At 34.5% G+C, this 19,717-nt stretch overlaps 1 protein-coding gene across 1 annotated transcript; it reads right to left on the reverse strand.

Annotated features, from left to right (window-relative positions):
• On the reverse strand, positions 17,064-19,594 carry LOC109821751. The gene is made up of 4 exons (XM_020387910.1): positions 19,580-19,594; positions 19,395-19,499; positions 18,033-18,869; positions 17,064-17,858 (listed from the first exon to the last, which is right to left on the reverse strand). Exons 1-4 carry the CDS (start codon positions 19,592-19,594, stop codon positions 17,064-17,066), a joined length of 1,752 nt encoding a protein of 583 aa, XP_020243499.1.

Consider the following 19,717-nt stretch of genomic DNA (forward strand, 5'->3'; position numbering starts at 1 on the left):
GGGTCTAAGAACGTGTAGATCAAGTTCAACGGAGCGGATCGTAAAAAAAAGGAATAATGTGATTTTAGACCGCGTCCTTAGGTGGGAATCTAAGATGTTACCTTAGGAAAATATTTCCATATATATATATATATATAGAGAGAGAGAAAAACTTATGTTAATTTAAGTGGACGTCCACTAAGTTTCTAAGTCATTGATGATCACTTGGTTGAGCTACATTGTGGATGATCCGTTTTGTTGAACTTGATCTACATATTCTAAAACCCCAACACACCAAATTTAGGGTGAACCCGTCGTGGTTTGACCCTTCATCCACTCGTATCAATTTTAATGGTTTCGAATGAATAGAACTTTTTACATGACTCGACGGAGGGTCAAACCACGACGGTTCACCCCAAATGTTCGTGTGTTAGAGTTTTAGAATATGTAGATCAATGTTGAAGCGGAGGCGGATCATCCACAATATAGCTCAATGCACAGTGATCATTCAATGGACTAAGAAACTTAGTGGACGTCACGTTAAGTTGAGCATACGGTTGCATTCTATTATATATTATATATATATATATATATCTATATAATATATATATATTATATATATTCTATATAGTATATATTATATATATATATATATATATATATATATATTATATATATATATATAGAGAGAGGCAGAGAGAGAGAGAGTAGAGTATGCGGTTATGCTTGGTACCGAAGCAGCAAAAGTTGTGGCTTGGTAGTGAGATGGACATTGATCCCTCCACTCATTTAAATGGTTGCATATCTCCATGGGCCTCGCTGCCAACCATAGTGAATGTGGCCATTTGAATGAGTAGAGAAGGCATTGTGCCACCTTCACTACCAAGCTACATAAATTTGGTGCGTTTTGTACTAGCATACCCATGATTTTTCGATATCTATAATATATCTATATATTTATACTAATATATATATATATATATAATATATATATTATATATATTATATAGTGAGGAAAAGATGCTTATAAAATTATTAATTAGAGAAAATATATAAAAATATACATAAAGAAAAAGATAGAAGTACAGTAAAAAAATTAGGAAGAAATACTATAGATGTAATAGATTAATAAAAAAATGTTTTATTAAGAAGTCACATTGTCCCGAGTTGTCTTTGTGCATTTCTGAATTTACTTCGTAATATTCTATGATTCTATCAACCGTCCAAAACTTCTTTTGGCGTGGCATCAATCTCAATGGTATTAATTGGAAGTTGATAATTGAAGCTAATAATTGATCTTTTTGGGTTTGAGATCTACTTATTGTCTAAGATCACTGATGAAGGAGAACAAATCTTGTATTAAAAACGAAGATGCAGCATCTTAACCTTAATTTAAGGAACTCGAATAAGGATAGTTTTTTTATACAAGCGAAGACGTAAATTTATAAATTAAAGTCAACTAGCCTATATGACTATTTAATAGTGCACAAAGCAAAACTAAGAGTTTAAATATAGAAGCTAAAAATTCTAGGCATGTACCTTAGATAATAGAGGGCTAGTTGGATTGTATTTATCTTATAATTGAATGTTTGTATCTCTGTTTAATTGCTTAGATGAGCAATCATCTAATTAGATAGTACACTATAATAAAAGTTGTATGTATCCACACTTATTTTATGATACGTATAAAAGTGTCATTTTGTTTGAAAATGATTAAACAATAGTGACACAAATAAGAAGTGTAGCAAATCACGATAAATATTTGTGTCATTAGATATACAATTAAATATAATTGAAAAAGGCTAATAGTCCAAGGTCGATGGGTTGTGAGAGAACATATTAATATGCTTAAATAAAAATCCTAGATTTTATTTATGATGATGATCAAACATTTATGATAATGTATAAGCGAGAAAACTTCATACTTAAGTGTGCTTTACTGAGAGTAATCCTAGGATGGGTGACCTCCTGGAAAGTTATAGTGCTGAATAATATTAATACTCTTTATATAATTTATAGTATAGACACAATTATGTATCACCACTCTTGACAAATATATGTGTCATGAGTTTTGTGATACATGTATATGTCATCACTCTCGACATATACATGTGTTGTGAGTTTTGTGATACATTCTCATATATGTAGAAAGATGCTCTGCACACATGCTCTAACCATATTTTTGGTATGTGTCGCACTTTATTTTTGTGATACAAAAATATATCATGTAGAGACAAAGAAATGTATCATAATTTACAATTTTTGTTGTAGTGCTAACTGGACTGCTAATTACTTCTAATATTTTCTGTCAATTGATATAACATATTCATTGACGTGACATAAAAAAGTTGTTGACCATTTGATATAATCGATTCTTGCAATGTATAATATCTTGATCACTTATGAAAATGTGAACTTCGGACAACTTGTATTGGGTAATTATATTTCACTGACAATTTATTTTTGAAAATATTAATTTGTGATATATTGAGTAAGATGTATTGCTTAAAATAAATAAAAATTTATAACCTAAATTGACAAAAAGCAATAAAAGTGACTAATGGTCTAATTTATATTTAGTTACATGACTGGTCATCTAAACAATTAAAACATAAGTATGAGCATCCAATGATGAAATAAAAAGTGACTAATGATCTAATTAACCTAATAATAAAATATGATAATTTTTTCTAAAAAAGGCTAACTTACAAAATGATACCCAGTTTCCATAATATATGTGGCTCTCACTTGCTGAACTCATGTATCACGAAGGGTTTTAATCATTATTTGACATCATGGCCCGTACGGAAGTGAAGGGCAAATTTTTTTTTTTGCTAATTATCTCTTTTTTCTTAGAGCTGATATGAGCAGTAATCATAAAGTTTAGCAATAACTATTAAATAATATAGTTAGACTATCTTGTTTTTTTTATTTTAATCCCACATCGCTTAGGATTTTATAACTTCTCTCATTGCTATTGTATTTAAGCACTTCAATACAATGAATAATATAGTGTGTTTTCTTCTCAAAAACTCTATTCTTATTATGGTATCAGAGAATCTCTTTAATTCTAGAGAGACCTCCAGCTCTGCGCTTCTGTTTCGCGCTTCTGTTTCACACTTCCTCTAGCCGTCAGCAACACCTCCAGTCACACTCGCTGACATCACCCCACACCAGCAACCAAATCCCGTCGGCTATCACCACCAATACACGCTGCAGCTAGCTAAGCTCCATCCCCATAGTCAACACCAACGCAACCACCTAGCAAAACACCTCTGCTCGTTGAACCAAAACAACCATTACCTTTTGCTCATCACTCCTAACAAACCCATGCAACAACCCCCCCTAAACACCTGTGACCTCATACCCCATCATCTATGTGGCCTTATTGTCGGGGAATTTCACTCTCCCCGCCTACTACAATATGCGCAACTCCAAAGCCAACCCACAATCAACAAGATATAAAACGACAACACTTAAGAAAAAAAGAACATCGAGATTTACGTGGTTCGGTTGACCAACTTCGACCTACGTCCACGGGGCAACAATACGAAAAATTCACTATGTATCAGGGAGAATTACAAGAGGAACCACTCAACTCTCGTCTCTCAATCTCTTAACGTCACATACATAATCAACTCTCATATTCTCTCCAAAGCTCACTCCTTGTAATCTTTTGCACGGATAAAGATCATGAAATCCCCACCTCTCGTACAATATTCTTGAATCAGGTTACGTCCTTTGCTAACCCTAGATTACAAGAATATTGGCTCCCTCTGTTGGCCTTCTTGTTTTGATGATGTTTAACAAACAATCTACCACTAATGTTGTTTGTCTAGTATTTGTGTTTTCTTATTTATTATAGTCAAACAACGAGTTGGAGGATGGATGGAATAGAGCTTCAATGATCATATCCAATAGAGGTTGGCGGAATAGTAGGTGAAGCTTTTGCAATTCAAAGTTAAAGATCAAGTTCAAGCTTCATCCGCATGTGTACCAAGTTGAGCTACAATGAAGATCAGATCAAGCTTGGGTAATCTAGTTTAGATTTTATATTATGTGTGTTAGATACTCTATAAGCTCAATATCATATACACACACATTTATTGGTTTCTTCGTATATATATATAGTTATATATATATATATATACATAAGTTTTGATTTCTATGCATATATATAGTTATATATATTTATATACATGCATGGTTTTGGGTTTTCATGTTTATAATATGAAATCACATATTTCATATTTACTATTGTGTTTTTGAAAATATTGCATAGAATATACAGCAGATTTTCAGAAACTGTATTTCTGTGTTTAAACATTTATTTCTCTCAACTGGGAAATGATTTTTCAGAAATTATTTCTCTAACATGTTCTTATATATGTCTAGAACCGTCCCTCAAAATTTAATAATTTTTTGAGTTGATTTACTATTTTTAATTGATTTTACAGAGCTAAATACACAGTGCTACAGTACCAGCGATCGACCGCGCTACAGTGTGGTCGACCGACGAACTCTCTGGAAAACTCCTCCGTTTCTGACCTTGTTCACGGTCGAACCGATCGACCGCCGCACTGTCAACTCAGTTCCAACGGCTATTTTTAGAGCCGTTGCAGAGTGGTTTTTTGGTCTTTTTCTTGGCTTTCTCTTGGCTTTGGGGTTTCTATAAATACCCCCCTTACCTCAGTTCTAACTAAGCAATCTAAGAGAATAGTTTAAAAGATTTTAACAAGGGTTTAAACTTATTTAGTATTTGCTTAAGTTTGTTTTAAGAAGCTTTTAAGCATTTGAGTGTTTCGGTTTTGTGAATCAATTCCACAAGAGCTTGAGGAGATTATCTATTGAAGTTTGAGCTTCCAACTATCCTCCCTCCATCTCTTGTTATCAATTGAGAAGTTTTCTAAACTCAAACTCTAGCTTTACATTTATATACTTATTTGATTATCATTGTTCTTAAGCTAGATTTTATATTTGTTGATTTTATTTACTCATTGTTACACACACCCACTTTGAGCTTATTGTATTTGCATACATAGTATATTAGGGTTGTGAGAGATTGTAACATTGAGTTGTGCTTCATTGTGTTCTCATCTATTGTAGAGAACAAATTTGTTGTATTTACTTTGTGAGTGTTGTTAGGTTTTCGGTGAGCTAGAAACCGAGTGTGTTGTGAAGTTTTCGGTGAACTAGAAAACCGAGTGTGAGGAGTGAACGTTGTTCGGTGAGCGTTGAAAACCGACACTGTGAGGTGTAAACGTTATTCGGGTGAGCGTAGAAAACCCGGTTGTGATAGTAGATTTCTCCCCGGGAGTGGGGAGCGAAGACGTAGGACGGAAAGTCCGAACTCCGTGATCATTTGAGTGTGTTTGAGTTTGCCATTGGCGCATTTGCTTTTGCATTTATCTTATATCGCCAATTATGCATTGCTCATTTATTTCATCCACTATCTAGTTCTTTTTGTTTACCCTTGTGTTAGTTTATATATCCTTGCACATACATTGCCTATATCTCTTTGTTAGGATATATCTCGTTGTTCATATTGTTTATCCTAGCTCATATATTGTCATATTAATACTTGCTAGGATAACTTATTAATTAATTTTAATTGGCATATAATCGGATTAGATTAGCATAAGACCCTAATCACCCCCCCTCTAGGGTCTAACACCCTCTCCCTACTCTCTTCTTCTTAGTTTTTTCTCTAACAATAGAAGAATATATATAGTGAAATCAAAATCCTATCTCTAGCCTAACTTCCTAATTAGAATAAGATACAAACTCCTAATAATGATGGAACTCAAACTCATAATCATGATAGATCTCTAACCCTATCTAATTCTCATGAAGTTCTACGAAGAATCAAAGACACAATCCCAACAATCTCCACCTTGGATTTGATTCCCAAACTCCGTTGAAGATATATCATCGTCGTCTTAAAATTTTGACTCTCCTGAGTCTTCTATTTCTTTCGCACTTCAAATCGAAGTAGCCACACTCCTAATCAGAACACCTGCACTCCAACTAGTTGTTTCGTGACCCTCACTATCATCTGCTTCACCGTGGCGCCTCCACCTCTCGTGTGCACTAAGATATCTTCGCCACCTCTGACAATAAAAGAAAATCAATCATGCTTGTCCTCCCAACTTGATCCTGACAATAGCCTCCCCCTACTTGTTGTCCTTATGCTCCCACCTGCATCGCTCATCTCGAATCATATCGGTGCACCTCTCCTACTCCACACTACGAGTCGGATGCATCTGTTAGGAATCTTGACCCCAAGATTAGTTTGTTTTGATGATAATAAATATTATATGTTGTGTGTATTATGTGCTAATATTTTTTTTGCAGTATCAGAGCTATATCAACAATTATATTCAAAGGGATACTGAAGACATAGATGAGTTCAAGGCAAAATGAAGCAAAAATGAAGATATAACTTTATTGTCAAAATGTAATTTTATATTTTCTTTGCTTAGAAATTTGTACAAACCTTGATCACTCACACACATGCACACACATAGTGTTAGAACACACTAACACATGCTTAGTGTGTTGGTTAACAATAGAAATCCCCTATGTTAGCCATTAGAGTTTATAGATATTGAGTGAGTCTTAAAATATTTTTTTATACCTATTAACAATTAGAATCTAGAAAAACTCAAAATATCAAAGTTGTAGGTCTCTTCAACATCTTTCTAAAAAATTTTAAATCACCTCATTCCGATGTCGGATGAGAAAGTTATAGCCAAAATACTAAAAACAGAATTCCAACATCTATGAGTTTACAGTGTAGTCGATTACTATGCCTTGTAGTCGACTACTAAACAATTTTTTGACTTCACAGAGTCTGTTTAGACTCAATGTAGTTGACTACTATGACTTGTAGTCGACTACAGATGCAGTTATTCCAGATTTTAGGTTTTGAATAAGTGATTGTTTATAGCAGTTTTGTGGACGTTAATTGGGTTTAAAATTATGTCATTTCAGAGGCTATAAATAGGTTTAAATATCAGAAAATAAGCACCAAGTTTTACACTTATAAGATTCATATATTGTACAAATTAACTCTCTAAAGTTTTAGTTTTTCGATCTGTTTTTCCATAAAAGAGAGTTTCTGATATTGACTTTGTTCCTATCATTCTTAGAGCTTGTTTAGGTAATATTCAGAGAGTTAAAAAGATTGATAAGCCACTGTTACACATTCACATCCACATCAAGGCTTATAGGATTAGAATTGTACATTGCTTCAAAGAAAGGTTCTCTCGGTTTATGAGAGAGGTTGATCTCTTGATCTAGAGGTCGGTTTACAATTGGCATGGTGTTGTCAATTGGGTTTGCAATTTACATGGTCTTGTAAATTGGTCAGGTTTGCTTTTGATTTTGTAAGGTTTTAAAATCATAGTGAAAACTCTCAAGCGGGATTTGCTCGGGGACTGGATGTACACCGGGGAGATGGAACCAGTATACATGCTTGTGTTTGTGATGTTCACTTTCTGAGATTATCATTCTTTCTTTGCAATTTATAATCTACTTTGCAAACTCACCCTCTAGTATTTAAGTGTAAAGGTTCCATAGATTTTTATAAGAGCACACTCTATTCTTAAGGGTCACGATCCTATACTTGCTATACATAAGCAAAATCAGACCCTACATTTGGTATCAGAGCAAGGTTGAAGAAATAACATCAACATCGGATTCAACTTCAAAATTTAAGGAAGGACATTTTACAAATCTTCCAACAATGTTCGATGGACTAAACTACAACTATTAGAAGTGTCGGATGAGGATTTATCTCCAATAAATTAGCTACAAACTTTGGAATGTTGTGAAAACAAAATATGAGAAGCTAACCACTCCTTTCACGGAATAGACTACATCTCAAAGGAACAATGCAAACTTGGATTCTAAAGCAATGAATGCCTTATTTTGTGCTCTTGACAAGAATGAGTTCAATAGGGTGTCAACGGCCACATCCGTATATGATATTTGGCACACACTCGAGGTAACTCATGAAGGTACAAGTAATGTTAAAGATACTAACAATAATTTTATTTGTTATGGTTGCAATAAGGGTAACTCATGAAGGTACAAGTAATGTTAAAGATACTAACAATAATTTTATTTGTTATGGTTGCAATAAGTCAGGACATATGAATAATGATTGTCCCCTTCTAAAATCAAAGTCAAAGTCTACAAAATTCAACAAGAAAAGGAAGGCTTTGGCGGCTACATGGGATGATAGTGATGATTCGTCTTTGGATGAAAAAATCGAAGAAAATAAAAGTGCCCATATGTGTTTTATGGCACAAGATGAAGTAAGTGATAATGAAGAGCTTTTAGATGCTTTCAATGAATTATATGAAACATTTTTGAGATTAAAGGCTTCACATAATTTTCTTAAAGGTGAAAATAAAAGATTACTTGATAAAATTTCTGATTTTAATTCTTCTACTATTTCTAATTCTCAAGTAAATGAATTGAAAGAGGAAAATAAATCATTGCTTAAAGAAAATATTATTTTGACTAATGAGAATGTTTATCTAAAATTAGAATGCAATGATTTAAAAATTCACATTAATGTTTTAGATAAAAATATTTCTTCTATTAAATTAAAATATGATATATGTTTGAATGTTAGTAAATTCAATAAAAGTAAAGAGAATTTGAATAATTTGCTCTCATTTCAAAAATCTTCAAACAATATTTTTAGCATTGAATTTGTTCCTAAGTATTTTACAAAGAATGATTATGTTTTGAAGAATAATAATAAGAATATTCATGCTAAACAAAATAAGTATATATGGATTCCTAAGAATTTGAATATTCATGATAGGAATGATTATATTTCATCTTATATGTATGAAGTTTGCAATTCAAAGAATTACACTTATGTTAATAAATGGAAACCAAATTCCAAGTGGATTTGGATTTCTAAGGGCTAATCCTAATTATATAATATAAAAGGGTACCAAAGTGCTTAATATTTTTATTAAGGTACCCGAGAAAAGAAAATTTTAACTAGAATTATGTTTATTTCTTTTTGCTAATGACAAAGGGGGAGTTATATAGAAAATTTTAAATTTTTTACTAATGCTTTGATGCGGGAGGAGTAAAAAAATTTATTTAATGATTTCATCCAGGGGGATTAAAACTTTTATATCTTAATAACATATATTTATCATCATCAAGAAAGGGAAGAATGTTAGGAATCTTGACCCCCAAGATTAGTTTGTTTTTATGATAACAAATATTATATGTTATGTGTATTATGTACTAACATTTGTTTTACAGTATCAGAGCTATATCAACAATTATATTCAAAGAGATACTGAAGACATAGATGAGTTCAAGGCAAAATGAAGCAAAGAAGAAGATATAACTTTATTGTCAAACTGTAATTTTATATTTTCTTTGCTTAGAAATTTGTACAAGCCTTGATCACTCACACACATACACACACATAGTGTTAGAACACACTAACACATGCTTAGTGTGTTTGTTAACAATAGAAATCCCCTATGTCACATGCTTAGTGTGTTTGTTAACAATAGAAATCCCCTATGTTAGCCATTAGAGTTTATAGATATTGAGTAAGTCTTAAAACAATTTATTTATACCCCTTAATAATTAGAATCTGGAAAAACTTAAAAGAACAAAGTTGTAGGTCTCTTCAACAGCTTTCCAACAAATCTTAAATCACCTCATTCTAATGTCGGATGAGAAAGTTACAGCCAAAATACTAAAAATAGAATTCCATAATCTGTGAGTTTACAGTGTAGTCGACTACTATACCTTGTAGTCAACTACTAAGCAATTTTCTGACTTCATAGAGTCTATTTAGACTCAGTGTAGTCAACTACTATGACTTGTAGTAGACTACAGATACAGTTTTTCTAGGTTTCAAGTTTTGAATAAGTGATTGTTTATAGCCGTTTTGTGGACGTTAATTGGGTTTAAAATTATGTCATTTTAGAGACTATAAATAGGTTTAAACATTAAAAAATAAGCACCAAGTTTTACACTTGTAAGATTTACATATTGTGCAAATTAACTCTCTAAACTTTCAGTTTTTCGATCTGTTTTTCCATAAAAGAGAGTTTCTGATATTGCCTTTGTTCCTATCATTCTTAGAGCTTGTTTAGGCAATATTCAGAGAGTTAAAAAGATTATCATTCTTAGAGCTTGTTTAGGCAATATTCAGAGAGTTAAAAAGATTGATAAGCCACTGTTACACGTTCGCATCCACTTCAAGGCTTATAGGATTAGAATTGTATATTGCTTCAAAGAAAGGTTCTCCCAGTTTATGAGAGATGTTGATCTCTTGATCTAGATGTCGGTTTACAATTAGCATGGTGTTGTTAATTGGGTTTGCAATTTGGATGGTCTTGCAAATTGGTCTGGTTTGCTTTTGATATTATAAGGTTTCAAAATCATAGTGGAAACTCTCAAGCGGGATTTGCTTGGGGACTGGATGTACACCGGGGAGGTGGAGCCAGTATACATGCTTATGTTTGTAATGTTCACTTTCTGATATTGCTATTCTTTCTTTACAATTTATAATCTACTCTGCAAACTCACCCTCTAGTGTTTAAGTATAAAGCTTTCGTAGATTTTTATAAGAGCACACTCTATTCTTAAGGGTCATGATCCTATACTTGGTATACATAAGCAAAATCAGACCCTACAGCATCTATCTCCTCCATCACTTGGCTTGGACCGAATACGAACGCTCATCGTCTTAAAGTTCGATGTCACCATCTCCATTACCCTGTGTGTCACTCGGTCGTGTCAGCTTGCAAGCTCCACCTAATCTGGCATTGTCCTCCTCGAGTCTACACACTAACCAACTACTGCTCCCATGATGGTTTTGAATAATTATATGCTGATAACTCTACTGCTAGAATCATATATGATTCTCTACGCCAGTCTCATCTGTCGCATACTCGTTTTTTCTAGTTGCCATCAGATCTGTCTTGTCGTTGAATAGCGGAATATCGAACTTCGGATCCGAAGAAGTCATCATTCTCTAACCATGATTAAAATAAAAATCAGTCATTGTAGAGATTGAATTTGATAAAACTGATGCCAAAAACAAACTCAGCACATCGAAAAATCCTAGGAACGACTCCTGTATCATCAAAATCCGCCTCCAAATCCTCGATCAAAAGACAAATCAATCTCAACTGTTGGATTTGTGTGAACAATACTCTCCACGCCGCTACAGTGTTCCTGCTACAATCTTGGCCGCTACAGTATGCCCTGCTACAGTTTCTTTTTGCTCTTGTAACGCCGATCTTCAATCTTGCACGACGTTGTCTTCTATCTTGCGAATTCGCTCCGGATCCATCACCATCGCTCCGATACCACTTGTTGGAGAATTTTACTCTCCCCGCCTACTATAACATGCGCAACTCCGAAGCCAACCCATAATCAACAAGATATAAAAAGACCACAAATAAGAAAAAAAGAACACCGAGATTTACGTGATTCGGTCGATCAATTTCGACCTACGTTCACGGGGCAACAATACGAGAAATTCACTATGCATCAGGGAGAGCTACAAGATGAACCACTCAACTCTCGTCTTTCAATCTCTCAACCTGACATACATAATCAACTCTCATATTCTCTCCAAAGCTCACTCCTTGTAATCTTTTGCACAGATAAAGATCACGAAACCCTTGCCTCTCGCATAATATTCTTGAATCAGACTATCCCCTCTGCTAACCTTAGATTACAAGAATATTTGCTCTCTATCTCTACTACATCTTCTCTCTACTCTCTTCTTCTTAGTTTTTCCTCCAATAACAGAAGAATATATATAGGAAAACCAAAACTCTATCTCTAGCCTAACTTCCTAATTAGAATAGGATTCAAACAGAAGAATATATATAGGAAAACCAAAACTCTATCTCTAGCCTAACTTCCTAATTAGAATAGGATTCAAACTCCTAATCATGATATCTCTAGCCTAACTTCCTAATTAGAATAGGATTCAAACTCCTAATCATGATGGAATCCAAACTCCTAATTATGATAAATCTCTAACCCTGTCTAATTCTCATGAAGTTCCACAAAGAATCAAAGACACAATTCCAACACTTATCACCCAAACAGCACTAGATTGCCTTATACCTTCACCGCCACAACAGCACTCGTGTGATCTCATCACAACATCACCTCATCAATCTCTATTCCAAATGACTCCATTTTAGCATCGCCTACTAACGATTTGATGATATACCTAACAGAAACGACAATCACTTTCACAATCCTTGAACATGTAATCACTGCACAAACTTTGTACACCTAATTCTAACAGCAACAACCACCAACTATTTGGTTTAATATTCCATCTACGACGTCCATAGCAGTGACACCGCTGGACCATCTCCATCTATGGTGCCCAAGGTAGTGACTCGGTCAGACCTCTAAAGTGCCCATGGAAGTGACATCGCTAGACCATCTCCATCCCTAGCGCCCACGGTAGTGACACACTCGTACCTTCTCCATCTGCAGTGCTTATAGCAGTGACACTACCAGATCAGAGTACACCACAACCTCACCCCCTCAATCCAAGCCATCACTGGATAGCACCACGATTTTGCAACCTATAGTTCTAGCAATTGATTGCTCCAATTTGACCACTTTTTGCCGAGCCAAGCCAACAGCCATCTACACAAATTTAGCTCATCTTATCCAAACTTTTAGTTCTCTACCCACCATAAGTTTGACGAGGGCATTAAATAATGTAGTTAAGCTATCTTGTTTTCCTTTGTTTTAGTCCAATATTGCTTAGGATTTTATAACTTCTCTCATTGATGTTGTAGTTAAGCACTTCAATACAATGAATAATATAGTCTTTTTTCTTTCGAGAAGCTACATTCTTATCAATAACAACCATTAACTCTTTTGCTCTGTTTTATTTGAGGAGCTAATCCAATCTTGTCATGAAACTTTCAGGTGATCGCTTCTCAAATCATATACCCATACATTTGTACATGTAGCATGATTATGACTGATTTCAAATGTAATTGACAAAGTCCCTATTATTTCACCAAAAAAAAGTCAATGTTAGACAGAGAGGGTTATAGTTTTATACTCTAAAGTATCTCTCACAGGTTGAGCACCCTTTTCACTGGCTGCATTGTACACACAAACATTATTATTATTATTATTATTTTAAATCGACTTTAAATTCGTGGCCACCGAAATTTGAATATTGATTGGTCTAGTAACATGTCAAAGTCCATTTCACTATACCAAAATACTAAAGTTTGAAAAGTTCTAGTTCTATACTTAAGTTTGAAAGTTATGATTCTCATTTCTCATGAGCACACTTTCATGAGGGTAAATTCCATATCAGATATCTAGGTTTGCTTATGGTCAGTAAAAGGTTATCCTCTTCAGCTTGCAAACTCTTCGATGTCGCTAGAATTCAACTTAGTAAAAGTGTGCTCATGGGAAGCCAAGTGTTTTGGTGTTGTAATTTCCTTTCACCAAGACAGTTCTTTAGAAAATTAATGGGTTACGCAGAACCCATTAATTTTCTTTCGGGTGGTAAAGTGCATTTAGTCTCATGGTCTTAAATCTGTCAAGATTACAAGAATCGCAGTCTTGGTGTATCCCCCTGTAAAACCCCAAAATTTTTATAAGGAATATGTGTGAATTATTAGTAATAAATAATTCCTTTGTGATAAATAATCATATATATATATATTAGATGATTGTGACTATCAGTGTTTGGGAACCCAACAAGTGTTTATATGTGAGAGAAATTGAGTGGTTTGAGCATCATGTGGTAAATCAATCTAGGCTGGCATTTTTCTTCTGAGCGGTCGACCGCAGTGGACGCGGTGCTCGACCGCATATCAGTCTCGCACTTAGGAAATCTTTTTCCTGTTGTGCGGTCGACAGCACTGGGCGCGGCGGTCGACCGCCCAACAGGCAGAGAGTTTTCTGGGTTCGGGTCTAAACGGATTTCGGGTCGGGTTGTGGGGTTAGTATATATGCTAATGAACCCAAGAGAGCCTCTTTTCATCTGAAATCAGAAACCCTAGCCCCCCTCTCTCCCCTCAAACCCTAGTTCTCACTTCTTGGTGATTTGGGAGGAGCTTTGAAGGGTTTTTCAGCGGATTTTTTGGTGGATTCAGCGAGAGGGATCATCTTCCTTCAGATCTAGGGCTTTGTTCTCATCAGAGGCGAGTAACATCTCGCCCAACTTCTTCTCTTTTTATGTTTCATGTTTTATTTTGGAGTTTAATCCGCTTTTATTGAGCCAAAACCGTATTTTTTGTAGATACAATAGATCCTTATGACATATGATATGATAATCAAATGTTTCAGATTTTAAAAGCACACCAACGAGCTGTAATAAAGAGATCTAGATCTGAAAATGGTTTTAAAAAGAGTAAATTTCTGTTTTTATTGAATAAACAATATTTAAACCATGTTTATATATATTTGGTATCTTGATGATAGATTTTAAATGTCTAAATTCGTTGTCTTCTGTTCTATGACTTTGTATAAATGTTAGATTTACATTAATATAGAAATCATCGAGTTTGATTGTGATTTGAAGCCGACAGAAACCCTAACTGGGCTTCTGTCTGCTTCGCGATTGACCGCGGTGGACGCGGCGGTCGACCGCTCTGAGATGTTTCCAGCAGAAAAGTTTCTGCTCTTTGAGCGGTCGACCGGCATGACCTCAGCGGTCGACCGCCGCTCAGTTTTGAGCTCAGTAAATCTCGGCTCTGTGAGCGGTCGACCGGAGTGGTCTCTGCGGTCGACCGCCGTACAGTTTTGTGCATGTTGACTTTTTGTTGACCTTTTCGCGTGTTCGAGAGATTACCTCGTTTATCTCCCACTAGTTTGTGATGTTAGTGACTTATCTACACATGGGGTTTGACTTTTGACACAAATTTAGACCCGCACATTGAAACACATACAAGATTGGGATATGTATATCTTTCCACATATACTAGTGACAATTTTGCCTCTTTGTTCATAGTCCATGTGTTGGGCATACATTATTATTAATCCATGTGTTGGATACTTATCATCTCAGTCCATGTGTTGGACATGCATTTTATTCAGTCCATGTGTTGGACAAGCATTACCTTTAGTCCATGTGTTGGACATTTTTGCTAAACCTTGAGCATGTTTCACATTTGAGTTTTGAGCATGACATATTGATAAACTTCGGACATGATAGCTACCTAGGCTGGGCATAACACTTATTGTAACTTTGCACCTTTGACATAACTGTGATTATTGGTAGAGATGGGATTGTTGTCTTTTCTTTATTGTTCATGTATTAGACTCCGGGTTTGGTACTTAGGGATTTTCAATTTGAGATACAAGGTATATACATGAGGGTTTCCTTATTTGGATTATTTCGCTCGACGTACCTATGCTCATGTTGAAATTTCCTAAGTACTAAAACCCATTATTCTTAGGACAATTGATTATATATATGTTGTGTGATAACCGTATTTTTTATATACAACGAGCCCTCTCCCCTGGGGTTGGTTGTGATGTTGCTCGCTAGCGCTTTGACGCTCGTTGTCCCTCCCCCTTTCAGGTAACGAGCCAGGAGCTCGGAGAGTCACAGGTTGATGGCGACACACTTTAGTGTTCAGCTATCTGTTTTAGCTATGTTTTATTTTGGAGCTCCATTGTAGTTGTTGTTAGACATTTGAGGACTATTTTCTAGATGTTGTAAAAGTTGTATGCCTTATTTCCTTTACTCAGACATTTTGTATTTGGGACTTGTTGAGGATTCCAATTTATCTACTTCAGTCATTGACTATGTATTTCTGTATGTTGGACGATGAGATATCTATGTGGTTGTTATCATTTCATCAGTCATCACTTGTATTATCTTTTACTTGCTTTTGTACCTACACCTGTTGTTGACTCTACTAGAGAGATGTTAATTGTGATGGTAAAACATGTTATTGCACGGTGTGGTGCATGGCAGGTTTGACATTCTTGGTTTCACCTTGGACTGCATTCTTGTGTGAACCCAGGGGCGTCAACCCCCCCCAGCAATCGTATGGGATTCAGCATCAGCCTTAAAGCTACTGTGGGCTATTCACTTTAAGAAGGATTCTATGTGTAATTTTATCTCTTCTTACCCTTCTATATATTATTTTCCATTTTTTATTAAATATTAGAATTGTATAATTAATTTAAATTTAAAATTTAAAAATTATAAATTTCATGTTTTATAAAATAAATTAAAATTGAGAGATGACGGAATGATATTTAGCAGATCGAAAAAGAAAGAGAAAAAAGGAAAAGTATTTTTTTTAATTTGTATTACAATAATAATTCAAAAAAGGTAAAAAGTTATAAATTATTATAATAATATCTTATAGTCTCTCCAATAGTTCTTCAAGATTAATTAATACTAACATAAACTATTATTATTAATATTAGTAAATTTTAAAATATATAAATTGTAGTCTTATCATCAAAATGCATGACTTATATGTTTATTGATTATTGAAAATTATCCTTAATTAGTCTTATCATCAAAATGAATGACTTATATGTTTTCTGATTATTGAGAATTACCCTTAATTATACTAATAATATTAGGCATTATTTATTATTTAAACTGAATATTCCAATAGACTCTCTAGCAGTTGAGTTAGGGGCAAATTTGGAGGAAGAAAGCAAATTCGAGGAGTAAATTTAGAAATATAACGTTAAGAGCAAATTTTAAAATACATACAATTTTGAGAGTATATATCTAAAACCCCTATTTTTACATGTGTATCTTAACCCTCAGTGACTTCTTTATGATGTTTATATGATAATCTCCAATTTTTTTGGGTCAATGAAATATATGTATTCATTTACCAAATGGGAAATATTCGTACATCAGATCATTCCAGCTTTACTGGAAGTAACAAAAAAAGAGAAAAAATTTACAATTGCTGAATTTTCTCTTTAATATAGGTGGGGATGTCATCATTTAGTATCTTTGAAAGAATAGTAAGTTTCACAGATCTAAAAACTGTTTCAGCCCCTCTTGTAATGGATTGGAAGATCCTCCGATTTCTCTCCTGTCATATTGCATAAACAGAAGCAGATAAAGCCATCCTCTTAAGCTTCTTCATAAAGCTCTCACCCTTCAACCTTAATGTATACCAATCAACAACATTGCTCCATACACATGATATCCATTTATAGTTCAGCCAGTTCATGACTTTATTCCATATGTTTACTGAATATTCACACTCAAAAAATAAATGTTGACAGGTTTCCATCTGCTGATGACATATGATGCATGTATTTGTGTCGAGAATTTTCAAGCGACACAGTCTTTCTTGAGTTAACAGTCTTTGATGCATGACCAGCCATAGAGTAAAAGAATGTTTAGGGTAGTGCCATCCATCCCAAACTGTTTTAGACCATGAAGTTTGTGCATTTTGATGAATAAGCATATTGTAGATAGAGGAAAGATGTACCTTACTTTCAGAACAATTCCTCGCAATGACATTCAACACATTTGTCACATTGCTAAATTTTCCAATCATCTTATCCCTGATTTTTATTATCTGCTTCCACATCCAAGAGTCATTAACTCTGGCTTGAACTTGCCATATGCTAGTTTGTTTTAGGTAATTCTCATGAACCCATTTAATCCATAGCATATCCTTCTTCAAATGAATCATCCAAAGAAGCTTCAAAGCCGCAGCTTGATTCCAGAATTTAGTAGAGAATATTCCCAAACCACCATGTTTTTTGCTCTGACAAATAGCTGACCATGAAACTAGATGAATTTTGCCATTCCATAAAAAATCAGAGCATAAACTATCTATTTTCTCCAAAACTTTTACTGGTAGGATGTAATTTGTTGTCTAGAAGAGATGAATACCCAAGATGACTGATTTAATAAGTTACAGTCTTCCAGCATAGGATAGTTTTTTCTTCTTTTGCCAACATTGAAACTGTTCAGATATTTTAATAATCAGGGGAGAGCAATCTGAGCATGACAATCTTTTCGACATCAGAGGGACACCTAAATATCTCACTGGTAGTGCTCCCTCAGAGAAATTAAGTAATGAGCAGATCTGAAGCTTTAAATTGCTGTTAATGCCACACAAATATAAAGAGCACTTATTTAGGTTAGTTTCTAACCCAGAGACTTGACTGAACTCAGAGAGGCATTCCTTCAATTTCGTTATTGAGTGCATATCAGCTTTGCAAAAGAGCAACAAGTCATCAGCAAAAAATAAGTGAGTTATCTTGAGCCTTGAGCATTTAGGATGATATCTGAAACGACTATCATTTTTTAAAGAACTCAATTTCCTAGACATGTACTCCATCCCAAGAACAAATAAGTATGGTGAGAGGGGATCCCCTTGCCTTAAGCCTCTAGCACCTTTAAAATACCCATGCAAAGTACCATTAAGAGATAGGGATAATTTTAAAGTGGTGATACACTCCATGATCCACTCGACCATAGTCTTAGGGAAACCCAAGCCAAGTAACACAAAGTTGATTAAACTCCAACTAATGGTATCGAAAGCTTTCCTCAAATCAATATTAAGGATTGCTCTTGGTGATGTATGTTTTCTACCATAGTGTTTTATAAGATCATGTGCTAGTAGAATATTACTTGAAATGAGCCTTCCTTTGATAAATGCACTTTGGGCTTCATTGACTAGAAAACCTATCACTCCTTGAATTCTGTTAGCAATGACTTTTGAGATTATCTTGTAAACACAATTGCAACAAGATATTGGTCTATAATCTGAGGGAGTCTTAGGATTAAGAATTTTTGGTATCAAGGTGATTGATGTAGAGTTGATAGCACCAAGAAGCTTACCAGACTTGAAAAACTCCTCTGCAGCTAGGTATACATCTTCCTGTATCACATTCTAAGTTGCTTTGTAGAAAGAGGCATTGTAACCATCTGGTCCAGGAGCTTTTTCACTAGGTATTGAGAATAAAGCTAGCTTGATTTCATCTCTTGTGATTGGAGAACTCAGATTATTACTTTGAGTAAATGAAAGAACTGGACCATTTGCTATCACCCTTTGGTCTATCTGCAAAGTTTGCCCAGTAGTGCCCAGGAGATTTGTGTAGTAACTAATAAATTCAGATGTGATATCTGAAAAATCAGTTAGTCTCTCACCATTGTCATTATATAATGATAGCACCTTATTTTGATTTCTTCTGGCTTTCATAATAGAGTGAAAGAAATGAGAGCATTTATCCCCATATAATCCCCATTTGATGCTAGCTTTTTATCTGAAGAAGGAGGTTTCAAAATCAACCAGTCTCATATAACTGCTCAAGCATTCCTTCTCTTTTGATATTAGATCAGAGTTGGAAGGATCATCATTTAGCTGTAGTTGAATATCAGAGAGATCACATTTTTTCCTCAATACCTGCTCACTAATATTCATGAAGTGTTTTATGTTCAAATCTTTCAAAGCAGGTTTAAGTTTCTTCAATTTTGTATGAAGCCTGTACATGTAGAAACCCCTGCAATTCTGCTCCCATACAGACTTAACAACTTTGTTAAAATCAGGGTGTTTAGTCCACATACTGAAGAATTTAAAAGGCTTCTTACCTTCACAGATGTCATCATTTATTGTAATCAAGGCTGGAGAATGATCAGAGAAGTTTGGCACAAGAAAATCAACTTGACTTGAAGTATATTGATGAAGCTACTCCTCATTAACCAAGATTCTATCCAATTTACTCCAAA

Source organism: Asparagus officinalis, chromosome 8 (assembly GCF_001876935.1).
Source record: "Asparagus officinalis chromosome 8, Aspof.V1, whole genome shotgun sequence".
Lineage (NCBI taxonomy): Eukaryota > Viridiplantae > Streptophyta > Magnoliopsida > Asparagales > Asparagaceae > Asparagus > Asparagus officinalis.